The sequence below is a fragment of the Lipotes vexillifer genome, unplaced genomic scaffold (assembly GCF_000442215.2).
Source record: "Lipotes vexillifer unplaced genomic scaffold, Lipotes_vexillifer_v1.1 scaffold393, whole genome shotgun sequence".
Classification (NCBI taxonomy): domain Eukaryota; kingdom Metazoa; phylum Chordata; class Mammalia; order Artiodactyla; family Lipotidae; genus Lipotes; species Lipotes vexillifer.
Window position 1 is genome coordinate 1,075,680 of NW_006774564.1, and position 26,137 is coordinate 1,101,816.

General features: G+C 40.3%; 1 protein-coding gene across 1 annotated transcript in view; it reads left to right on the forward strand.

The window, feature by feature from the left end:
- The first annotated feature begins 302 nt into the window (after positions 1 to 302).
- LOC103070252 (potassium voltage-gated channel subfamily A member 3) overlaps positions 303 to 26,137 on the forward strand; it is a 104,554-nt gene continuing 78,719 nt past the window's right edge. The window contains exons 1-2 of the mRNA XM_007449358.1: positions 303 to 423; positions 6,900 to 7,069. Of these exons, the coding sequence (XP_007449420.1) occupies positions 303 to 423; positions 6,900 to 7,069 (291 nt within the window). The remainder of the gene's footprint in view (positions 424 to 6,899; positions 7,070 to 26,137) is intronic.

The following is a 26,137-nucleotide window of genomic DNA, read 5'->3' on the forward strand; positions in this document are numbered from 1 at the left end:
CATCCAAGTGTCCCTGTGAGAAGGAGTCTCAATGCTAGAACTATGGGCTGGGATGAATGTCAGGAAAGAGGGGACAATTGTCAGGAAGGCAGAGGGATAGCTGCCAAGACTTCCATTCCAACCCATGGGAAAGAGTTCCTTCAGACACAGCTTAAAATACCACTGCCCCGAAATGTGCTGGTTAAAATAATTGAGTGAGTCAGGAGCTTCCATCTTGGCTTTAAGGCTCCCCTCTCCATTTCTGTGCTGAAGAGTCTCTCCCTCCAGGTGAGACCTGCTCAGAAACACTTCCTCTTCTCAACATGGATTATGGAAGGTGCCTGAGAAGTTTCAGGGGGAGTCTGACCCAGAATGCATGTTCCCTGTTGCTAGAAGACCCAGCTGAAAAATGTGCCTTTGGCAGGAACATGAGCATGGCGTGTGGTGAGAGCAGGGGCACCGCGTTGCTCCCACCTCCTCCGTGAACGAGCACTGCCCCCCATCACTCCACCGAGCTCTGCTCAGAGCCAAAGCTTGTCAACTTGGCCAGGTTTATCCTCTCTCTCTCTACCTTTTAGTTAACTATACGTTTCTCTAATCTGTGAACATTTTGCTTTGATTTTTTAACTTTGGGGGAGACTTTTTATTGTGGTAAACATAATGTAAGATTTACCATTTTAATAATTTTAAATTGTATAATTCAGTGGTATTAAGTACAACATTCACATTGTGCAACCATCACCATTATCCATCTCCAAAACTTTTCATCATTCCTAACTGAAACTCTGTACCGTTGAATAACAACACCCCATTCCCCCACTCCTTTCAGCTCTTGGTAACAATCATTCTGTTTTCTCTGTGAATTTAGCAACTCTAGGCACCTCATATAAGTGGAATCATACATTCTTTGTCTTTTTGTGACTGGCTTATTTCACTTAGCAGAATGTCTTCAAGATTCATCCATGTAGTAACGTGTATCAGAATTTCCTTCCTTTTTAAGGCTGAATAATATTCCATTGTATGTGTATATCACATTTTCTTTACCCACAGTTGGATTGTTTCCACTTTGAGGCTACTGTGAATAATGCTACTATGAACATGGGTGTACAAGTATCTGCTTGAGACCCTACTTTCAAATTTTGGGGGTATATCCCTAGAAGTGATTGTTTGATCACATGGTAATTCTCTGTTTCACCTTTTGAGGAATTGCTTTTATTTTTTAAATCATTCCTAAATTCTTTTTCTTTTTCCTTTTAGTTCTTGAATTTTATTCCTAATCCTCAAATCCTATACATTTTCATCTTTTCATATCCTGGGTTTTAGCTTTCCATTTGAAATCTTAATCTCATTTCTTTTTACTTTCTAAAAATCTTGACTTCTAGCATTTTATCTTTTTATTTTGAACTTTGTCTATTTTATCTAGTCTAATGTGTTTCTTTAATCTATAAGCATTTGATTTAGTTTATTTTTAAACCATCTCCAAATAATCCTTTTTATTTCTGTAGTTTAATTTGTTTTACCTAGGAATTTATATAGCTGACTTCATATGTCCATAATGTATGCCCCACAAATTTACCATATTTCTGATAACTTTAAAAGTTTCTCTTCTGAGATGCTGTAAAGATGTGGGGGCAGGGGGGATAAGGGAGATTGAAGTATGTCGTGGGTCAGGTTCCCTGGGAAACAGACTGAGGCAGAAACTTGCATTCAGGAGGTTTGTGGGGGAGGGCACTCAGAAACAGCACTTGTAAGAAAGTGAGAGAAGCAGGGCAGATAGAGGGAGAAGTTGAACTAGGATGCAGTTGTAACCGAGGTCTTTGTCCCACGGGGAGCTCTGAAACCGAGATGGACCCTCAGAGATACGGCAGTTTGAGGTTGGGGACTGAGCCTTTATTCACTAGAACCCTGAACGTACCAGGAGGTGTAATCTTGGGTATGAAGTTCCTTCCCTTGAGGGCAATGCTGGTGGGGAGGGGACTTGGTGGGTGTGTGCTATCAGCAGATAATACTCCCTGGGGGAGGGGGAGAGAAACTGAGTGATGCACCACAGCTTCCACTGCAGGTGGAAGAGAAAACAGACTATATTCTAGGGAAGTAGAGCCCCATAATCCAGCCTAATGGTGGTCAGCCAATTTGGAGGAGTGTGTTAAAATTACCTGGGGAAAAAACTTGAGACTTTTCCCCACCAAGTACTTGTATCTTGAGAAAGAAAATCTGATCATTCTCATATACCTCCAGCACACCTTGAAGTGGAGAACTGCTGGCCGAGGCCAAAAAGAAAATTCCCCCACTTCTTTTTTTTTTTTTCGCGGTACGCGGGCCTCTCACTGTTGTGGCCTCTCCCGTTGCGGGGCACAGGCTCCGGATGCGCAGGCTCAGCGGCCATGGCTCACGGGCCTAGCCGCTTTGCGGCATGTGGGATCTTCCCGGACCGGGGCACGAACCCGCGTCCCCTGCAACAGCAGGCGGACTCTCAACCACTGAGCCACCAGGGAAGCCTCCCCCCGCCACTTCTTATCAATGGCTTCCATGAAAGTTACGTTCAGTCCATTTATAGGACCCTACAAAATATGTGCTTTCTCCCCATGACAAGTACTATGTAGGGATGGATTCAGACTTTGTGGGGTCCAAAGATTATATAATTTGGGAGACCTCCTTAAGAAAAATAATATAAAATTATGAATATTAAATTGACAGGCATTGCCCAGGGCCTTGGAGCAAGCCCATGCAAGTTAAGGGCCCTGGAGCTAAGTTTTGCTAGCTTTGCTGTAAATCCTTCTCTGGTCCAAGGCCATTACTGCACAGCCTGGCTGAAGAGCCTCCCTCACAATCTCAGGGAGGGTCACTTCTGGAGGGCTACACTGATAAGCTCTTGAGCTACCTTGTCACTTTAGAGAGCCCTGATGAATTCTTCAGGGCTGAGACCTTAGTTGGCTGAGTCCCAACTAAGTCTCTCCTCAAGGCAAGTGATCTCACCTGGACACCCTGAAGATACTCCATTTCCAGGAACTGGTTGGACTACCTTAGACCAGAGGAATGAGGCCAGGCAGATGTGGGCCATTTACTGGGAGCAAGGGATAATTATCTAATGATAAAATTAGTAATAATAGGTAACAATTGTTAAATATGTGGCATATGCCAGCCCTAGTTCTAAGCACTGTATGTGAATGATCGCATTTAATCTTCATAGGCACACTAGTTGGTATATATTATTTCTATTGCCATTTTACAGATGAGGGAATCGAGGTATAGAGATTTTACATAATATGCCCAGAGACTCACAACTAGGAAGCAGTACAGCCAGGATGAAAACTCAGGCTCTTACACCAGAGTGTCAGCCCTGTGATGATCCCCACCCGCTGCCCCGTGCTATGCTGCTCTATGAAAAGGCCAGGGGTGGCATGTGTGTGTGATTGCTGCTCCTTGTTAAGTAAAGATCCTCACTTCAAACATGACCAATTGAGATCCTATGGTAAAGACTCCGGTGTGTTAGGTTTTCTGAGAGTTTTAAGGTCCTTTGCTACAGAGTTTTAAGTGTTCAAGTCAAGTAAAGCACTCAAGGGACGCTTAAAAGGGCAGATGCTGTACTTTGTGTATGGACCCTTCAGATGGGATTCAGAATAGAGTCTAAAGCATGCTTTCAAAGGTCAGCTCTTTGTTCCCCTCAAACTAACATGCTTAAAGTCACCTTTCATTTTAGGACATTCTTTTTCCATGGCGGGGGGTGCTATTTATTTCTGTGACTGTCAAGAGGAAAAAATAGGAATTTTGATAGCAGTTGTGGTGAATGGGCCACCCTTATCTCAATCAACCTTTGCTCCACAGCGTGTTTGAGCAGAATTCCTTTCTCCTGGCTTTGATTCATTTTCCTGATAAGGTGAAGATTCTCCACCTTACCACACACTTCCCAGTCTGCTCAGACAAACGGTCTCCTTTTGAGGATAATCTGTGTTTATTCTCCAGGCTCAAATAACATCTCTGGAGATCTAAACACCAGGATTGGCAGTGATTCCAATGAGCCCTTGTTTCAAGTTTTTATGGAATGAGTAGATTCCCATAGACAATTCTTTCACAGATAGATTTATTAATCTACATTTTAAAAAAATCCTTGCCAAATGTACTTTCTTCAAAAAACTGGTACAGAATGGTAGTACATAGAATGAATTTCAGGGAACTTACATTTCTATCTATATTGTACATTTTATGTTGTGGCCAGCCCTCTTTTTTGCTGTGGTCTGAGTAAAAAGTATACATTTTCCCCCTCACTTATTTTTGCATAGCTTCCCTGGAGCCTATCTGTACTTATGATTGTGCTGGGGAGGTCAGGGGACCTGCACCAGGTTTCTCTTGCTCTATTTGAGCTGTTACCATCAAAGAATCTTTTAAATCTTAGATGCCTCAAAGGAGAGGTTTCTCTCATCTCCTCTCATCTCCTCTGAATGGATTGCCATTACCTTAAAATGATTTTATTCACACTCTGCTCCAGCAAATATAGCACTTACCCTCCTGGTGCCTTGCTTGACAGGGAAGAAACATGTAAAGCAGAAATGAGAGGAGGCCATCCAGGAATTTTTCAAATGACTTTATCATAGACTTCTTATTGCCTAAGAAAGCTCAAAGCCATAGGAAAGCACCTAAGAGTGCCTGTTATAGCCTTTATGGACAGGAAGTGCTTATGAGAAAAGCCACATGATCTTGATATTGATCCCAATTCCTAATGCTTGTGCAGAACAGGCTTTTCACTGTCTAAGAGTTGGAGAAATTGGAATGTGATTCTGATGTCTAATGGGCATCATTCAAATGGAGTGAGATAAACAGGGATGTGTCCTGGACTTTTAAAAGATTGTATGCAAAAGACTTGATAACACTGGCTTGATACCCACACATTCCCACTACACCAAAAAGAACACAAAGATAACATTCTCTTATATTAAAATGGCAAAAATATGCTCAATATCACTAATCATTAGATAAATGCAAATCAAAACCACAGTGAGATACTACATCACACCCATTAAGATGGCTGCTATCAAAACCCCCAGAAAATAACAAGTGTTGGGAAGGAAAGAAATCGTAGAAGAAATTGAAACCCTTGTGCTCGGTTGGTATGAATGTAAAATGGTACAGGTGCTATGGAAAACAATATGGTGGTTCCTCAGAAAAATAAAAATAGAATTACTATATGATCTAGAAATTCCACTTCTGGGTGAATACCCAGAAGACTTAAAAGCAAAGATCTCAAAGAGATACTTGTACAGTCATGTTCATTGCAGCATTATTCACATAGCTAAATCATGAAAGCAACCCAAGTATCCATCAATCGATGATAGATAGACAAAATGTGGTACATACACGCAATGGAATATTATTCAACCTTAAAAAGGAATCAAATTCTGACAAATGTTACAACACGGATGAACCTTGAAGATATTATGCTAAGTGAAATAAACCAGTTACAAAAAGACAAGTATTCTATGATTCCACTTATATGAGAGATCTAGAATAGTTCATAGAGACAAAAAGTAGAATGGTGGCTTCCAGGGTCTGGGAAGAGGGGGAGTGGAGAGTACAGTTTAATGGGTACAGAGTTTCAGTTTTCCAAGATAGAAAGAATTCTGGAGAGATGGATGGTAGTGATGTTTGCACAACAATGTGACTGTACTTAATACTACTGGACAGTACCCTTAAAAATGGTTACAGTGCATCTTAAAGGACATATCAAGAAGGGTTCACTGTTCAAGGTTAAATGTTCCATGAATGTCCTACTGAGAATTGTTATGGCTAGGTTGGTGTTTCACCTGCTTTATTGTTTTTCCTCTGCTAAATTTATTATGGCATTGTGATCACCTAGTTGGTGGTTGAATCGGACCCCAAGTTCCTATGAATAACAAAAACCTGAAAAATAAAAGTGTAAATGAGGCAGAAGTCCAAAGGCAGGTAATTCAGGGCTGACATGGCCATTGCATGGTCAGCAGAGACCCAGGATTTTTCAGGATCTCTGCTCCATCATCCTTGAGGTGTGGTTCTCAACTTTGTTGTGCAAGATAGTTGCTGGGGCTCTAGCTATCACACCAACACTCCAAAGAGCAGAACAGAGAAAGGAGGAAGAAGGACTAAGTACATTCAATATAAGAAAATTTTCAGAAATCCCACATAACATTTTCACCTATATATCATTTTTAAATTTTAGTCACATGATCAGTCTCTTAGGTTGTCAGTGATGTGTCCATACAAAAGTCAGTGTTCTGTTATTTCTAGATAGAGGGAAAGTTGTTATCCAGAAGACAGTTAGCATTCTCTGCCACAGCTGGAAAGAGACTAGACAGATAGAGATGAATTTAATTTCAAATCCCATCTAATTTTTATCACTCCATTGCTCTTCACTTCAGGATAAAGAAATAGCATTAGCCAAAGCACAAAGCCTTTAATATTTGGCATGTCTCTAATATTAGGCAAGTTGTTTAATTTCTTTGTGCCTCAGTTTCCTCACCTGTACAAAAGTTAATCTAAGTAAAGCGCTGAAGACAGTGCCTGGCATATAGTATGCTCTATAAAACTGTTGATGTTGTTGTCGTTGTTATTATTTTCCATGCGGCCAGAAAGAGTGAAGCAGGAGGCGTTCTCTTGGTGCTGAGAGACACTAGGGGCTTCCTCCACAGCCTCGCCTAGTTTTACAGGGGTTGGTCAATGCAAGAAGGACTCCTTCCTGAAGCAAGAAGAGGATATGGATTTTGGTGAGGTTGGAACAGCACTCCACTCCAGATTTTTCTTCCTTCCAGATATTCCTCGCTCTTTCATGGGCTCAGGCTTTAGGCTAGATGCCTCCAGGCTCAAGATCCAATTTGTCTTTCCTGAAAGCCAGACCTGGACTCAGTTGAGACAGCATCACTTTAATGACCCTGTTCTGTGTCTACTCCCAGAGGAAGGGAAGCTCATCTTGCAGCTAGAATCCTGCAGCAGGAAAGAGCTTATTCTCCCTATCCAGCAGGAGGCCGACAGTCCCCTACAGCTACTCTTCAGGGCCAGAGAATTTCCATGGAAGTCTCCAAAAGCCTCAGAAATCCCAGCTGCAGCTCTCCGCTTCAAAGAAGTAGAGCTTAACCCCAGTCTAATTTAAAAGAAAAACATCTTCCCAAGGGCCTTGGGAATAATTAATATAACTCTGAAAATAAAATCATTTCTAATAGCATAGCACTTTCCCCAGGTAATACTTAGATTAGTTTGAGGAGAGTGTTGCCAAGATGTAAAACCGGATGCTGAAAATGATTTCTTACTCCAGCGAGACTGCCACTCTATATTTCATGAGAGCAACAGCAAAGTGGTGTTGTGAGGTTGGTATCATCATCACTATTTTCCTCACTACTGGGCATATACCCTGAGAAAACCATAATTCAAAAAGAGTCATGTACCACAGTGTTCACTGCAGCACTATTTACAATAGCCAGGAGATGGAAACAACCTAAGTGTCCATCATCGGATGAATGGATAAAGAAGATGTGGCACATATATACAATGGAATATTACCCAGCCATAAAAAGAAACGAAATTGAGTTATTTGTGGTCAGGTGGATGGACCTAGAGTCTGTCATACAGAGTGAAGTAAGTCAGAAAGAGAGACAAATACCGTATGCTAACACATATATATGGAATCTAAGAAAAAGAAATGTCATGAAGAACCTAGGGGTAAGACAGGAATAAAGACACAGACCTACTAGAGAATGGACTTGAGGATATGGGGAGGGGGAAGGGTAAGCTGTGACAAAGTGAGAGAGTGGCATGGACATATATACACTACCAAACGTAAAATAGATAGCTAGTGGGAAGCAGCCACATAGCACAGGGAGATCATCAGCTGGGTGCTTTGTGACCACCCAGAGGGATGGGATAGGGAGGGTGGGAGGGAGACGCAAGAGGGAAGAGATATGGGAACATATGTATATGTATAACTGATTCACTTTGTTATAAAGCAGAAACTAACACACCATTGTAAAGCAATTATACTCCAATAAAGATGTTAAAAAAAAGGAAAAAAAGATGAGGGAACAGTGGATGGGAGGGTGACGGAGCTGAGCGAGGCTCAGTCCCAGGACTTCTTATACCAAAACATGTATAATTTCCTGATGACCAGCATGTGGCGCTGTTGTCCACTATCTCTTTCTGGTAACTCTCTCCTGACTTCTATGATCCTAACTTCCTCTGCTTTTTCTCCCTATGTAACTGATTATTCTCCCCTCTCTTTACTGTCTTCTTTTCATCACCTATTCCTCAGAGACTGACAAATCCCAATAAGCTGTTTCAGAAATATATCTCAAATCCATCCTCTCCTTTCTTTTCTATTTTAGATTTTTAAAAATCCAAACACATAATTTTAAAAGGCAAATAGTGCTAAAATGTATATAACTGAATAGAGCAGTCCCATTCTCTCATCAACCTGCCCCATACTGGTCCTGCTTCTAAAAGGCAAAACTTCTGCATAAAGCTGTGTAGGTTGTACAAAACTCAATTTGGGGGGCACCATTTAAACCCTCTGCGATGGGAATGGCACCCTCCAGACTTGTGTAATGCATAGCCTTCACCATCATATATAGTAGCCTAGCCAAGCTGTAGCCACTTTCAATTCTTTTAGCTATTTCCTCCAGTATGTACCTTTATATTCTAGATAATAAGCCTGTATGGCTTTTTCTTGATTCTCCAGTATCCATTATTATGTACGGAATTTCTCTGATAACGAATGATTACTTCACTTTCTCAAACTCACCCCATGCTATCTCCTCTTTTACCTTTTTATCTGAATAGTTACATCACAATTTCATTTCAATCATTATTCAATATTCAACCTAATTGGGACCACATAAGTACTGTTTACTGCTATATCAAGTAGTGTACTATTATTGTGGTTGCTTCCTTGTTCAACTGTAGTTTTTTTGCAGGGTTAATATGTGCCTTTTTCCCCCCATTTTCTTAGTATTCTATGTACCAATGACTATGCATTCAATCCTCCCATTTCCTCCAATGACTTCCCAAATGCAGTTTGCTATCATACCATATATGTATGCATATATATATGGTATGATAATATATATGTATATATTATTTTTGCCTAGAGAATTATCTCCTGAGCCTTTAATCTTCCTGTTCTATGGAATGGTTCCTCTCTAGTCAGCTACATGGCTCTTGTCCTGAGACTTTCCTTCACCACTAGCCTGGAAATTATCTTCACCTTTCTCCCATCCTTCTCAGATCTCATGCTTCCTCTTTCCTTGAGTGGAGCATATCGCCTAATAGCTTCTTCAGACATGATACATTGGAGGTAGGTTTGTTGAGATTTTTGTATGTCTAAAATATCTTCATTCTGTCATTACAAATCTTGATAGTTTGGCTAATTATACATTCCTAGAGTGGAAATAATTTTTCTTCATAATACTGAATGTAGTTCTTCACTGTCTTCTAGATTCCGGGGTAGCTGCTAGTTACTAAACCTTTATATGTAACCTGTTTTTCTTTCTGGAATATTTTTCTATCAGTTCTTTAGCCCTGGCATACTGAAATTTTATGATGTGTCCTGGTGCAGCCTTTTAAAAACTTTATTTTGGAAGGAACACTTTTTAGTCTTTTAATACCTTGGTATTTTGGTTTTCCAAAATGTCCTCAAATTATTTCCTTGATAATTTTGTTTCATCCATTTTCTCTGTTCAATCTTTCTATACCCTCTATTAGTTTGATATCAGAGGTTGAATCCTCCAATTTCCTTATCTTTTTCTCTCTTATTGTTTATATCTTTGTCACTGTGTTCTACTTTGAATGAGATTTCTTCAATTTAATCTTCCAATTTTTCTTTTGAATTTTTAATTTAATTATATTGCTAATTTACAAAAGCTTTTTCTTATTCTCTTATTGTTCCTTTTTCATAGCATCTGAGGATGCTAATTACTGTTTTCCTTAAAGTAAGTTTTCTTCTGCTCCTTGTTTTCTTGGAGTTCTTTTTCCTCTCTCTGCTTTTTATGTTGTCAGCCTTTCTAGACCCTGTACTTTCTGTTTATTTTTAAAAGTGAGACACTAAAAGACTGATTAGAAGTCCTCTGTGATTGGGCAAGGCTTGATGACTGCTGGAGTTCAAATTATGGACTGGATGTTTTCCTTGGGGAAGCGCATGTGTGTGTGTGTGTGTGTGTGCACGCGTGCCCTTCCCTCCTCCTTTGCCAGGGCCATTGGGATTCTCCAGAGAAGGATGCTTCAGTCTCCTCTCATGACAGTGTAAAGGCAGCTTGTCTTCTATAGGGTAGGGGAAGGGGACTTAGTACCTCACCATTCAAGATGCAGCCCTTCGTGTAATTCCTCTCTTTTCAGTTGGCCACCTCATCCAAGCTCTCTGCCATGCCTGGTGTGTCTGAATTCAGAGGCCTTCTGGTTCAATTGCTTTAGAGAATAAATCCCTTCTCTCCCATCAAACTGAGAGAGGGATAATCACCTGGAGGTACAGGGTGGGGTCCTTGAGGTCTAACCAATCCTTTTACACACTTTCAATTAATTCCTCTTTTTTTCAACTATATACACTTCCACCTTCCATAGCACTTAGTACCTCTAGGCTTTTGTTCTCTTTTGGGTTCTTCAGAATAAACAGCATTGCTTCTCACTGATATGCCCATCCACAGTCCCCTAACTTTAATCTTTTAAGCTTTCTCTGCTCTGCCAAATCAATTCCCAACCTTCCAAATAGTTTTTGTCTTTATATATTGTGGTTTGGGATTATGTCTCTTTTCCTAGTTTCACCTGTGATGGAACACATGTCTTATTCTAGTCCTTCTTATTGCTTTGGTGATTTTTAAAAGAGAAGTAAGAGAAATGTAAACTTAAAACCAGAAGACACTCATCCCTTCCTTTCTCTTCCACTGCTTAATTAACATCTTCATTGACTCTCACCTGTACCTTTGAAGTATCATCTAGCTGTTCCCCTGGTCCAATTTCTTTCCTCTCCAGTTCATCCTTCACAGATGCCCTGATCAGATTGCATCCCTCTCCAGCTCAAGAACTTTCAATGGCTACCCTTTGGTTTCAACCAAACTTTCCAGTTTTATTTACCTCCATATTTGTAAACTTTATTTTCCAGCAAGCATCTCTTGAGAAGTTGCCATATGCCAAGGCCGTACTAAGCATTGTAAATACAAAGATGGAAATACAGTTCATGTATTCAGAAACCACAGAGTCAGAGACAAGTAAAGAAATATTCGTTCTACCTGGCATCTGCTTCTCATCCCCATATCTGTCTGTCAAAATTCTATCCATTCAAAGGGAGTCTTAAGCAACAAGCCTCCTTTATCTCCATGTTGGAATTAATCTCTTCCACACTGCCCGCACACTCCCCTGAGCTCTTTCTGTGTACTGCCGTTAGAACATTGAATCCAGATTGCCTTGAATATGCCTGTAGATATGTCTGTCTCCCTCACCTGATGGAGACGTCCTTGGTGGTAAGGAACACAGAAATCTCTATTATATCAGGAAAGTGTTTTGAAAAAAGCATAAACTCAATAAAAATATACTGGAAATAATCAAGTTTTCCTGTTACTGAATTTAAGGAAAAGTGTTCAGTTGGCGTTTATATAAGGGACACTGAATTGCTTCATTTATCTTTTGATGTGTAAACATTTATTAGCCCTTTGTGGACCAGACTCTGTGCCATTCACTGTGGCTACAAAGATGAAAAAGACAGTCATATTGTAAAGTGGCTCACAGTCCAGCAAGGAGAAGATAATGCAAACAACTGCAAAAACATGCTATAGGTGCTGTAAGAGAGGAAGGAGCAAGGCGGAAAGAGTTTAGGACTCTGCCTGGGGAGGGGGAGGGCACCAGAAAGAAGGTGCTATGTGGCTAAGATGTGAAGGATGAAGAGCAGTTCCCTAGAGAGAGAAGAAATAAAAAGGGAATTCTAATGGATGTTATTTTCACTTATGGCTGTATTGAGGGGGAAAAACACGACAATTCTTGTTCAAACAGATTTACCCTTTTGATATTCAAATACTTAGTAAGGACCTACTATGGACCAGGTCCCATGCTAAGCAGATAATTTTTAATATAAATTATTATCTCTAAAAAGTAGATAAAGAAGTAGCACATTTTAATTCAACAAAGGACTTTATAGAGAATTGCAATAAAGTAGACCAGGTAAAGTGTTCTGATGACAATTCAAAGAAAAAGCTTAGAAGAATTCATGTAGGTGACATATCCCTTAGGCAGTTTCTCTCAAATATCAACTGTCCCAGCAAGCATTTGGCAAGAGATACATTGCAATCAATCCCTGGTTGAATTCTCTGATGAGGGTCAGAAATGCCATCATTCTGAGCTGTTGATTAAAGAGGGATTCACATGCTTTACATGCCAGATGTGCAGGAAGTAGGGCTGATGGCCTGTGCTAGATGATTAGGAGCCTGATTTATATTCTCTCTCAGAGACAGGGGCAGCATACTTCTCAAAGAGGTGGAGGAACGAAGTGTGTGTGGGTCTGTGTGTCTGTGTCTGTGTGTCTGTGTCCGTGTCTGTGTTTAATACTGACCTCATGCCAAGCACCATGCTATTCACGTTACATTATCTTATTTAATATTCACTGAGATAATCTTGAGATAGATGGGTTCTAGAGATGCCTGCTGACACAGAAAGTATTTCTTTTCTTTTATCTATTATTGTTATTATATATTTTAAATTTTAGCAGGGAAACTGCCAGCCAATCCTCAGTATATGTAAATACAGATAGTCACTTTGGGACATATCTTTCTGTCTAGTGAAGAGTTACTTGAGTAGCCTCTCTTGCTTATGTAAATATAAGACAAATGGATGATCCATGCCTCAGAGAAGGTTATAATAACACCTGTTTTGTGATCAACTCTGCTTTTCCCTCCTAATTCCTCTGAATATGTGGAGTTCATAGGTAGAAAGGGACAGTGCACATTTGCATAGGGCCAAGAAGCTCCAGAAAGCTACGGCACGAAAGCCTTTCCTTTGGAGGTTCAACATTATCAGAACCTCTTTGAATAAGTACTCCCCCAACTTAGATATCAGCTCCACAAGATCAGCGTTCACCTCTGTATCCACAGGACCTACATGGTGGCTAGCACATAGTAGGTGCTCAGTAAATGTTCTTGAATGACTTTAATCCCCCAATTCTTTGCCCCACACCCCTGCTCCCAAGTTTTTCAGACTAAATATTTACTCTTCCTTTAACTTTTCATTCCTGAAATAACTAACCAAAAGTTTCAGCACTTCTAAAGTCTTTTTATATTTTCACACTCAATTGAAAATTATGAAATCATGTCTTCAAGTAGAAGACAATGTTTGTCTTCTTGTTACTATAATAATTCTCTGGTTGCAGAGAATGTGCAACCAGATTATCTAGTATTTGTGCCTAGATGTTTAACTAGATAAGCTAAAAAGAGGCGGTAGGTAATAAGGGGGTATTATAAAGTATTTAGTATTGAAACTGTATCCACTATTAGGCAGATCCTACTTCTTTGTGATTTTAGCAGTAAGATTTCTTCACTGGAAACTATGATAAATTTATTGTTTTGAGATGGCATGTTGTTCGTAAAAAGATTTTTTTAAATTGCTATTTTATGTTGGAGTATAGTTGATTTACACTGTTGTGTTAGTTTCAGGTGTACAGCAAAGTGATTCAGTTATACATATACATATATCCATTCTTTTTCAGATTCTTTTTCCATATAGGTTATTACAGAATATTGAGTAGAGCTCCCTGTTCTATACAGTAGGTCCTTGTTGATTATTTATTTTATATACAGTTGTGTGTATATTTTAATCCCTAACTAAGTTCATTTGTATCACATTTTTTAGATTTTACATATAAGCGATATCATATGATATTTGTCTGTCTGACTTACTTCACTTACTATAATCTCTAGGGCCATCTATGTTGCTTCAAATGGCATTATTTTATTGTTTTTTATGGCTGAGTAATATTCCATTGTACATATGTACCACATCTTCTTTATCCATTTCTCTGTCAATGGACATTTAGGTTTCCTCCATGTCTTGGCTATTGTGAATAGTGCTGCAATGAACACTGGGGTGTATGTGTATTTTCCAATTGTGGTTTTATCTGGATATATGCCCAGGAGTGAGATTGCTGGATCATACAGTAGTTCTATTTATAGTTTTCTCAGTAACCTCCATACTGTTCTCCATAGTCATTGTACCAGTTTACATTCCCACCAACAGTGCAAAAGGGTTCCCTTTTCTCCACACCGTCTCCAGCATTTATCGTTTGTAGACTTTTTGGTGATGGCCCTTCTGACTGGTGTGAGGTGATACCTCACTGTAGTCTTGATTTGCATTTCTCTAATAATTAGCGATGTTGAGCATCTTTTCATGTGCTTTTTGGTGTAAAAAGATTTAAACTTTAGCTGAATTCCACTCAAAGTGTTTTAAAATGACTTTGTCATCATTATTTAGGTGTTTTTAGAACTCTTTATAAAACTAAATCAACAGTCTATTAATCTATGAATTAGAGGAAATCAATGCTGTTTCAATTTGATTCAATTAACATACACTGAAAGCCAAGTATGTGCCAGGCATTATGATATGAACAAAAGATAGAAAAATGTAAAATATGGTCCCTCCCTCTAAGAAGCTTACAGTCTAGTAGGGCGAGATGGATGACTAAAGAAATGGTTATGATGCAGAGAGAAGAGATGGAATCAGATCTAAGGGGTTGCTCTTTTATAGGACAGAGGCAGTGTCTCTCCACTGTAACAGGAGAGAAGGCAAAGTGGACATTTACAGATATATGTAGTTTCTGTTCTGAGTTGAAGGGGCGTTCATTCCATCTTAATCTTTATCCACTAAACCCTCTATTACTATTATGTGTATGGTCAGACATAAGGCATTAATATTTAGTTTAGAATAAGCTTAAAGGAGACATGCTGACCTTCAGTCTTGTCTCAAATATCTGTCTGAAGGATTGAGATAAACAATGAACGGTGGACAATTAAATAGTCAATAATGCTGGCTCCTTGTTAAAGATGTAAATGAAATTTCCTCTCAATTTATTCTACAGACTATCATAAATATATTTAAATTGCTATAGTAAATGGTCTTGGCTGTAATTTCATCTTTTGGTCAGGCAGCTCTCCTTGGAAAAGAGACCAAGAAGAACAACCTTCAGACCAGATATTCTAGAAATCACTGCTATTCTGGCAGACAACTCTCCCACGCTATTAGGTCTGTCAAGAGATGTCTGAAAAATATCAAATTCAGGAAGGTGTTTTCATTTTTCCTGACATTATTACTTTTTAAATATGTTCCAGGGCACTATGCTAGGCACTTTCCCTATATTATCTCATCTAATCTCACAACAAATCTATAAAGAAAGCTCTGGTGTCTTTCCTTATTTTAAATGAAAAAAAATAGAGCCACAGGCGACCAGGATGTAAGGCCCTTGTGGGCAGAGATTGTTGTTTCTTTTGTTCCCTGCTATATCCTCAGAGCCTAGAACAGAGCCTGAAACTACATAGATGCTCATAAATATTTGTTAAATGAATGAAAGGATGGATGACTAAATGGTAAAGAATTTGCTCAAGGCTACATAGCTAGAAAAGAGTAGAGTCAGGACTCCAACTCAGGTCTGTTGGATTGCAAAGCCTCTGCTTCTAACTCTGATGATTTATTTTCTGCCCATGGCTTGAAACTGCCTTTTTAATCAGTTGCAGACAACTCAAAGATTAGAATATCTATTATTTCCAGAGGCACCAATTGGCAGGCTGAACCTGTTAGTCTTGCCAAGAGACTAGATTGGGAGTGGAGGAAGCAGTCCTTGTTTTAAGGGGACCCAGAGAAAGGAACATTGGTGGTTAATTTACTCTTAGATTCCATCAAAGTTAGGGTCTTTGAAGATACATTCTGAGGGTTGAATAATAGCTTGTATGTAATAGGCTTAACCTGGTACTTGAGACATAGTAAGTACTTAACACATTGTTGCAGGAATAAAGGAATGAAGGAGATGACTGTAAATTTTGTAGAACATACTAGCTGCTACTAAATTTTTGAAAGTAAATGATGGTAGAGCTTTAGAGTGACTTTAGATGGTAAAACCATGCCCAGCATGGTTGTCTGACGCATACAATAAATAATCATTTGAAAGATTGAGTGAACCTTCTATTTGCCTTCTTATTTTAATATAACGAGGAGATTGGGAAATATATTTTCAGATTTCTATTCTAAGCACTTTACAATCCTCACCTAACCCTCAGAACAACCTTTGAGATAGATATCATCATAGATGATCCCACTTTACAGATTTCATTTCAGCCTGTCAATAATCTGTTGAGCTATGATTTGAGAGGAAACAGAGGCACAAAAAGGCTAAGCAATTTGCCAAGATCACACAGCTGGTAAATGCAGGGGTACGATTCAAAAATCAGGCAGCCTGGGTTCAAGTCTGTGCTCTTAACCAGGACACTATAGCAAAAAGAATGGTATAGTCAGGCCTAATTCCTAAGTCGTATGGGGTCTGAACTGGCTGTCCCTATGGCCTTGGGTAAAGACTGTATAACAGACAAAAAGTAAGTATTTGTGATACATCTGATGGCTCCAGAGCGGGGTCATGAACTCACAGTAAGCCTTTTTGCACACCCGAAATAACAAAACCTGTACCACCTACTACTTAGAGAAGAGCAGTAAAGGACACTGATAGATTACAGAAGTGTTACACATAAGTAGGGGACTGTTATTCATTGTCCTCCTCCAGTTTCTCTCTTATAGCTTTTAGGTTACTCAGCCTGAATATAAACTCTTTAAGGTCAGGGTCTGAACTCCTGTTTCTTGTTAGGTGTCTCTCAGGGGCAAACACAGGAGATCCCTATAAATGCTCATCAGAGATGTCTTACATGCTCTTTAGAAAGAATACCTGGAGCCCCAGCAATTTTGATTACTGTCCCTCTGGCTTATAGCAAAACCAATTGTCTGTCTGATTTGATTATAGTTAAATGAAACCCCAAGGCTATAATGTAATGAGGTGGGAAAGAAGTAGTTGCTGTTCATCAGATTCCTAGAAGCATGTTCATGGGACCGGGTCTGGATATTGTCTTAGTTCCTTGTTAAGGCCTTTAGAGTTTACGTCTTTGGGAGATGAATACCTAATCGAAGTAAACAAACAAAAACAAAAGCCAGTTGGTCCCTTCACTGAAGTATGGCCATGTTTCACCCATAGCATTCTTTCTTTTCCTTACTCATGTGGTGACAAAGGCTATTTAGGATCATAGGCAAACACATTTGATTACAAGCAATCTTCCATTACCCTGTTGACATCTTCCTATTCCTTCAAAAGCACATAAGCAGCTCCTAATAGCAAGACTTCAAAATAAATGAAGCAAAAATTGAGCGAATTAAAGGGAGAAATAGACAATCCACAATCCTAGTTGAAGATTTTAATACTCATCACACAGTGGTTGATAGAATCAAATAGATAAAAAAAAATAAGGATATAAAAGATTTGATCAACACTATCACCTAGATCTAATTGACATTTATGAGTATTATACTATATCCAAAAACTACATAATACACATTGTTTTCAAGTACACACAGAATATTCATTAATATAGGCCATATTCTGTGCCAATTAAACAAGCCTCAATAAATTTCAAAGGATCAAAGTATAAAGAGTATGTTCTCTGTCCATTAAATTTAATTTAATGAATGACAATCTAGAAAATCTCCAAATATTTATAAATTAAGTAACAATAGCCATGGGCCAATGAAATAATCACAAGGGAAATAAGGAAATGTTCCTAACTAAGGATAATTTGTTATGCAGCAATAGTACCCCAAACACTGATCAAAGACAAAAAAGAAAATATAAATTTCCAATATCAGGAGTGAAGGAGAGGACCACACTATAGATATTACACACATTAAAGGAAAATAAAACAATACTATGAACAACTTCATGCCAATATATTCAACAATTTAGATTCATGGACAAATTTGGAAAAACACAAATTACCAAAACTGATAAGACATAGAAAATATAAAGCCATATATCTGTATGATAACAAAAAGAAATTAATTCATATTCAAAAATCTTCCCACAAAGGAAACCCCAGTTACAGATAATTCAACAATAAATTCAATCAAACATTTAGGGAAGAAATACTGATATTACATAAACTCAAAAAATATAAAAGCTAATTAGGAACACTTTCCAATTCATTTTGTGAGGCCAGCACAATCCTGATCTCAAAGACAAAGACATTATAAGAAAATGAAAGACTATTGAGACCATTAGTCCCTCATCAATATAGATGCAAATATTATCAACAAAATATTAGCAGATAATATACAGAAATCCATAAAAAGATAATAAAACCTAAGTGAGTTTATCCCAGGAACAAAAAGGTCATTCAGCATTCAAATATAAATTAAATTCAACATATAAAAATCAATTGAGGGGGATTCCCTGGTGGCGCAGTGGTTAAGAATCGCCTGCCAATGCAGGGGACACTGGTTCGAGCCCTGGTCCGGGAAGATCCCACATGCCACAGAGCAACTAAGCCCGTGCACCACAACTACTGATCCTGTGCTCTAGAGCCCGCGATCCACAACTACTGAGCCCGAATGCCAAAACTACTGAAGATCACATGCCTAGAGCCTGTGCTCTGCAACAAGAGAGGCCACTGCAATGAGATGCCCACGCACTGCAGGGAAGAGTGGCCCCCGCTCGCCACAACTAGAGAAAAGCCCTCGCACAGCAATGAAGACCCAATGCAGCCAAAAATAAATAAATAAAATTTTTAAAAAATCAATTGAATGTCCATATAGTAGCCACAAGCAAATGAAAAATAAAATTAAAAATATATCATTTTCAATAATATCAAAAAGATTAACTATATAGGAATGTCTCTAATGAAAAATGTGCAAGATGCTTACTCTGAAAACTACAAAACGTTGCCAACAGAAATTTTAAGACTTAAGTGAATGGAGGTATATGCCATATCACGATTGCAAGACTCAATATTGTTAAGACAGCCATTTCCTTCAAATTAATCTATAGATTCAATGAAAAACAAATCAAAATGTCACAGACTTTTTTAAAGAAATTTGAGCTGATTCTCAGATTTTTACGGAAATATAAAGGATCTAGAATAGTGAAAACAATATTTTAAAAAATGAGGAAAGTGGGAAGACATATTGCTTGATTTCAAGAGTTACAATAAAATACAGTAATCAAGTTGTGTGGTACTGGAATAAGGATAGACAAACAGGTCCAATGGAAGAGAACACAGAGTCCAAAAATAGTTCCACATGTATAGAGTCAATTAGGTTTTGACCAAAGTTGATTCTATGGGGAAAAGAAATTGTTTTTAACAAATAGTATTGTAACAATGATATCTATATAAGGTAAAACAAACCTTAACCTCTGTTTCACACAACAAAAAATAATCTAGGATGCATCATACACCTAAGTGTAAAAGCTAGAACCATAAAATTATAAGAAGACGACATAGGAGAATATCTTTCTTCTCCTATCTTTCTTCTCCTTGAGGAAGGCAAGGATTACTGGAACACAAAAAGCACTAGGTATATAAGGAAAAAAATGATATTTCATAAACATTTAAAAAATCATTGTACTTCATTAATATTAAAAGTTTCTGCTAGTCAAAAATCACTATTAAGAAAATAAATAGGCAATACTTAGACTGGGAAAAGATATTTGCAATACATATATCTGACAAAGGACTTATATCCAAAATATGCAAAGAATTCCTACTAATCAACAATAAAAGATAATTTTTTTAAAATATGCACCAGATTTGAACAGACACTTCACAGAAGGTGATATATAAGTGGCCAATAAGCACATGAAAAAGTACTCAACATCACAAATCATCAGGGAAATATAAATTAAAACCACAGTGATGTACCATTTCACTCCTAGTAGAATTGCTAAAACTCAAAAAGATTGATAACACCAACTCATGGGTGAAGTCATGGAGCAACTAGAACTTCATGCATTGCTGATGAAAGAAGCTGAAATAAATTTACACATGCATCTATCTATGACCCAGAAATTATATTCCTAGGTATTTATCCCCAAGAAAGTAAAAACAAACCAAAACAAGGCCCATAAATGGCTTCTACAGGAATACTCAAAGCAGTCTTACTCATAAGAACCAGGAACTATAAGCAAGCCCAATGCACACTGACAAGGGCATAGATAAACAAATTGTATTATCTTCATACAGTGGACTACTATTTAGCATTCAAAAGGGATGTACTGCTGATGCGTGCAATAGCATGGACAGATCTCAAAAACATATGTTGAGTGAAAGAAGTGAGTCACAGAAGAGTACATACTTCATGTTTGTACTGTATGATTCCATTTATGAAGTCCAAGAACAGGCATAACTAATCTATGGGAACAGTAATCAGGAACTATTTGCCTCTGGGTGGATGGAGAAATGGGGGATCAACTAGAAATGGAAGAGTACATGGAAATATGCAAAGAATATTTGCATACTGAAATATGCAGAGTAGATGGAAATATGCAAAGAACAAAAGAGTACATGGAAACTCTTCGGAGCGATGGTATGTACATAAGTGTGTGTGTACAATTGTCAAAACTCATCAAACTGAACACAAGATTTGTGAGTTTTATAGTGTGTAAATGATACCTCATGTAAAGATGTGCATGTGTGTGTAAACATACAAGCACACACACACACACACACACACACACACACACACACATACACACACGTGCTTCATATCCCACAGGGAGACTCCCCAATCCAGTCTCAACGCTTGGTGAGGGAGGGGGATTCAGGCTAAGACTCCAGCTAAATGAAAACAGGAGGGGTCGTAAAACAGAACTAGAATGCACTGACCTCACTCCCCACTACCATAGCCCCCAGAGTAAGGTCATGGGTATCTTGCTATGGTGAGTAAATGATTGGGCAGGTCTGGGGACGAATACCATGGGAGATCCGACAGGACAGGGTTAAGGGAGTTGTCACCTCTCCTCCAATATCTGTTTAGGCTCCTCTCTCCTTGTGCTGGGCTGGGTGCACTGCATTGGTCCGAGCTTACACACTGATGTTTTCCTCTTCTGTGTCAACACCCTGAGTAGTTCTGCAGCTAAATAAAAGCCTTCCTCCCTTTCTCCCATCACCTCACCACAGTAGTTTTCTAGTTATTTTAATGAGAGCATTCTATTTCATTATATCTCTATAGGCTGAATATCGTTTTATTTTTTATTTTACTTTTAAAAAATGAATTTATTTTTGGCTGCGTTGGGTCTTTGTTGCTGCACACAGGCTTTCTCTAGTTGCGGTGAGCGGGAGCTACTCTTCGTTGAGGTGCGCAGGCTTCTGATTGTGGTGGCTTCCCTTGTTGCGGAGCTCAGGCTCCAGGCACATGGGCTTTAGTAGTTGTGATTCATGGGCTTCAGTAGTTGTGGTTCATGGGCTCTAGAGTGCAGGCTCAGCAGCTGTGGCTCACAGGCTGTGTTGCTCCACAGCACGTGGGATCTTCCTGACCCAGGTCTCGAACCCATGCCCCCTGTATTGGCAGGCGGATTCTTAACTACTGTGTCACCAGGGAAGCCCCAGAGTATCTTCTTAATGCCCTTCCTATCTATTCTTCCCTGCTTCTCATTTCACTTTCAGAAATGTTTTTTTTTTTTTTTGCGTTATGCGGGCCTCTCACTGTTGTGGCCTCTCCCATTTGCGGAGCACGGGCTCCGGACGCGCAGGCTCAGTGGCCATGGCTCACGGGCCCAGCCGCTCCGCGGCATGTGGGATCTTCCCGAAACGGGGCACGAACCCGCGTCTCCTGCATCGGCAGGCGGACTCTCAAGCACTGCGCCACCAGGGAAGCCCCAGAAATGTTTTTAAGATGACTCTCTGCCTGGGCTTTTCAAATTTTAATGCATATGAGTCACCTACGGATCTCATTAAAATTCTAGTTCTGATTCAGTAGATCTGGGGTGGGGCCTGAGCTTCTGCATTTTTAAAGAAGTGCCCAAGTGGTACCGATGTGTTGGTTTGAGGATCCCGCTTTAAGTAGAAATCTCTCTGTAATATGCTAGCAGTGCAATAAGTGCTGTTCACTCCTCTTATTTGCAGGGTAGGTAAATTAATGCAGAGTGTGGTGTCAGAAAGATGGGGAAGAAAAAAGCAATTCTGATTCTCTTTCACTTTCTTTTTCTCCATCTCAAACCCTGCCTTTCGTGCTTCTTGCTACAAGAGACAAATGACTCTGTTTTCCTAAGATCTATACACACCCGCCCCCAGTGACAGCTGTCTTCTTCTAAAGTTGTATCAGAGAAGGAGGGAAGGCAGGATTACTCATCAGAGTCATGATTTGCTCTGTCCCACACTGCAGACGGGAAAACTGAGGCATGAAGAGGCAAATCTTCTGACTATAAACTAATACGACATAAAAGTGCTACTATTTACAACCACGATTGTATGACATTCAAATTAGATATGTTGGCCAGGATTTTCTTAGTGGCTTATGCATTGAAATGATAACAGCTCCTTTCCTACAGTTCTTAGATTAAACCTTAGATCAACCTAACATTCTAGAAGGGCTTTGGATAGCATGGCAAGGCATTTCTTTCCACCCCATGTCTTCCGGTTTCTGACTGATACTTACTGTTTTCATTCAACAAACATTTACTGAGCATCTACTAGTCCAGGCTTTGTATAGTTATTGAGAATGCTGAGAAGAATAAGCTTATTTCTTACCTTGAAGGAGACACACACACAAAGAAATGATGAGATAAAGGAAGAGAATAGTTATCAAGCAGCCACCACCTGCCGGAGGTGATGCAGCCTTTTTCAAGTGGCCTTCATAGAGGTGGGCACAGAGTGCTTAACTCTGCCAGAGGGAATGGAGAAACTCAAGATCAGTTTCATTTGATCTCTGCCTTGAGAAAAGAGCAGGAGTTCCTAGGTGGACAAGGCAAAGACGGGCATTCTAGGCAGTGGGAGGACAGCATGAGCAATTACGTGGTATTCAGGCTGCGGGTGGTCCTGGGTGACAGGAGTGTGAACCATGGGATGGGGGTGGATAGGAGTGATCCCTTCCATTTGCAGTCTTTCGAGTTTATGCAGTATCTTCACACGCTTTATGTTAATTGATCTGAACACCCTGCGCCTCCATCCCCAGTCATAGCACTAATTACCTGTCAGCTGGAACGAGGGAGGCTTAGGACACACCTAGGAAGAGCTAGAAAGGATGTTAATCAAAGCCACTCTGAGAAAGTGATTAAAATTTCCAATATGCTCTACAAGCCTTCTGCTTCTCCGGAATTTTCAATGCAATTTATTCAATGCAATCCCGTTCTTTGAGAGCCAGCAGCTCTCCAGAGAGGCTTCCCGAGCAGCTCTGACATTTCAGACTCAGAGCCTGCACTCCAAGCTGGCTGAGCTGGCCTGACAGCTCCCTCTGCATCTCCAGCAGCGACCTGGATCTACCTGACAGTGCCCTCTGTTTTGGACCAAGCCTCCGGCACACCTCCACTGGAGGCCTCAAACAACTCTGCTGGCACATAGCCAAGATCTGAGGCCTCTCAGATGCTGAAGGTATGCAGAATTCTCAAGAACAGCTGCTTAAATACAATGGCTGTCAAACATCTGTGTGTATATCATGGCCCCAGTGCGTGGGCTGCTTTTTAAAAGTTCAGGTGGTCTGTTCCCGACATGCAGATTCAGATTCCAAGACTTTGAAGCCAACCCTGAAAATCCACTTTTAAAAAACACATCTGGGGGCTTCCCTGATGGTGCATTGGTTGAGAGTCCGCCTGCCGATGCAGGGGACGCAGGTTCATGCCCTGGTCCGGGAAGATCCCACATGCCGCGGGGCAACTAGGCCCGTGAGCCATGGCCACTAAGCCTGTGCGTCCAAAGTCTGTGTGTGCCGCAACAGGAGAGGTCACAACAGTGAGAGGCCCGCATACCGCAAAAAAAAAAAAAAAAACACACAACAAAAACACATCTGGGACTACCCTGGCTATCCAGTGGTTAAGACTCTGCACTTCCACTGCAGGGGCACGGGTTCGATCCCTGGTCAGAGAACTAAGATCCCACAAGCTGCATGGCATGGCCAAATAAATAAATAATTTTCAAAAATTACAAAAACTAAAAAACACATCTTCCAGTTGACAGGGATATAAACCAAAGTTTGAGAATATCGGTGTTAGGGTTTGGAAATCTCTATAGTGAGAGCGTCTAGACTCCCTCTCTCCACTTTATGAGTTTTCCCTGGGCTCAGTTTCTGATGTGAAACCAAAGGTAATGTTGGGAGTCACAGATTAAACCTCATCAAGTTCCCAGTGCACACTATGACTCAGGAGTGGAGGAGAGAATGACCTTTGTTATTATTCTTTCAATCCCATTTGCTGTGACATGTCCTTCTTGCCCCATCATGCCTGTGACAAAAATTACTAAGTGGGGCTTCCCTGGTGGCACAGTGGTTGAGAGTCCGCCTGCCGATGCAGGGGACAGGGGTTCGTGCCCCGGTCCAGGAAGATCCCACATGCCATGGAGCGGCTGGGCCCGTGAGCCATGGCCGCTGAGCCTGCGCGTCCGGAGCCTGTGCTCTGCAACAGGAGAGGCCACAACAGTGAGAGGCCCGCGTATCACAAAAAAAAAAAAAAAAAAAAAATTACTAAGTGACCCGGGAGATACTGAGGGCCTCTGCCCCACCCTTTGCAGGGAACACTGAAGCCACAGGAGGATGGTCTGAGCCTTCCCATAGAACACAAATCCCCCAAGCACCATCATCTGTTCACCCTCAGCAGCCTCTCTGAGCCTGCATTGCCTGCTTGGGCAAAGGAATCTTTGAAAACCATTTCCAGCCTGGCTAATGATGCAGCACTTCAAAAAGTGCCACCAAGATGAAAAACAGCTCACAAATGGGGAGTCTTTGTTATTTTCACCACCACAGCCGGCAAGAAGCTCCTGCCAAGCAGGATCAAACTTCTGGGGAATGTTTTTGAAAAGCTGATGGAAAAGAGGGCCTCTGTCGCGCTTCTGTCACACCTCACCCCAGCGTGTGCGGAAAGCTTTCTTGGAATGGATGTTAGTTGGTCTCAGAGACACTCAAAATCCTTGTCTCCAGCATCATTGCCATTTTCACTGCAGACTTAAAGCTGTATTCTCTGGTTTCTAATGCAGAAAGGGAAGGGTTAGAGAAACGATCTAGGCTTTTTCTAAAATAATTGGAGCTGGATAAAGTGCTGTCTAAAAAGATGTCTCCCAAAGATTCCCACCGGCCTGAGCCTGAGCTGAGCTAATTACGTGCATAATTTCCTTGACTCCTGTGCTGGGGTCCAGGTGCCTTCTCTGTCCACTGGAAGCTGAGCCATCTGCCAGATACCTCCAATAGCATGGGGGCTGACATTTCTGCTATGATATTTATTTTACCTCTGCCAATTTTTTCAGCTAAGTAGCAGGGAGGGGATTCCCCCATCCAGCGTCAGCTCTAGCCTTCCATGGTTCCTTTCTCCAATCTGTTAGGAAAAGGATCCTGGATGCACTTAGAAAGGGAGGAGATAATGTTTTCTTAGCTGTTGAGCAATGAAGATCAAGTCCTCCTTGCTAGGCTCAAAGCAGAGAATTATTCGTTTCTTTCTCCAAGTAGCACGGGTGTGTCACCATGAGCAGCAGACAAATCTAGAAAAGTGAATTCATGCTGTGGATCAGGACAAAGGCAGGAAAAAAATTAAAAGTGTCCTTTGGAAGCAAACAGAAAACAAGTTGAATCAAATGACCATCTTTAATCCACTAGTTATTTTCCCCCTCCACAAACTTTCAGCCCCAGTTTGAGTTTTCCTGGGATTTAGGTAAGGTTTTATGAGAGAAATGAGATTGAACATACAGGGATGAGCACAGTGATGGGGGATGGAGGGTGGAAAGGTATGCACTCATCTATAGATCACCCAGCCAAATAAAACACCTAGAGAGTCCACACCAGATTAATTCGTCCAATGAATCAGTGACAGGCAGAATGTAATTGCAATACAATAAGGGCCAGAAATGTGGAAATATCCTCAACACTTCCCTCTCTCCCATCCTCCACATCCAGCCCATCATCAATCTTACAGGGTCTGACTCTTAAATATCTGTTAAACTCATCCTCCTTCTCTCTA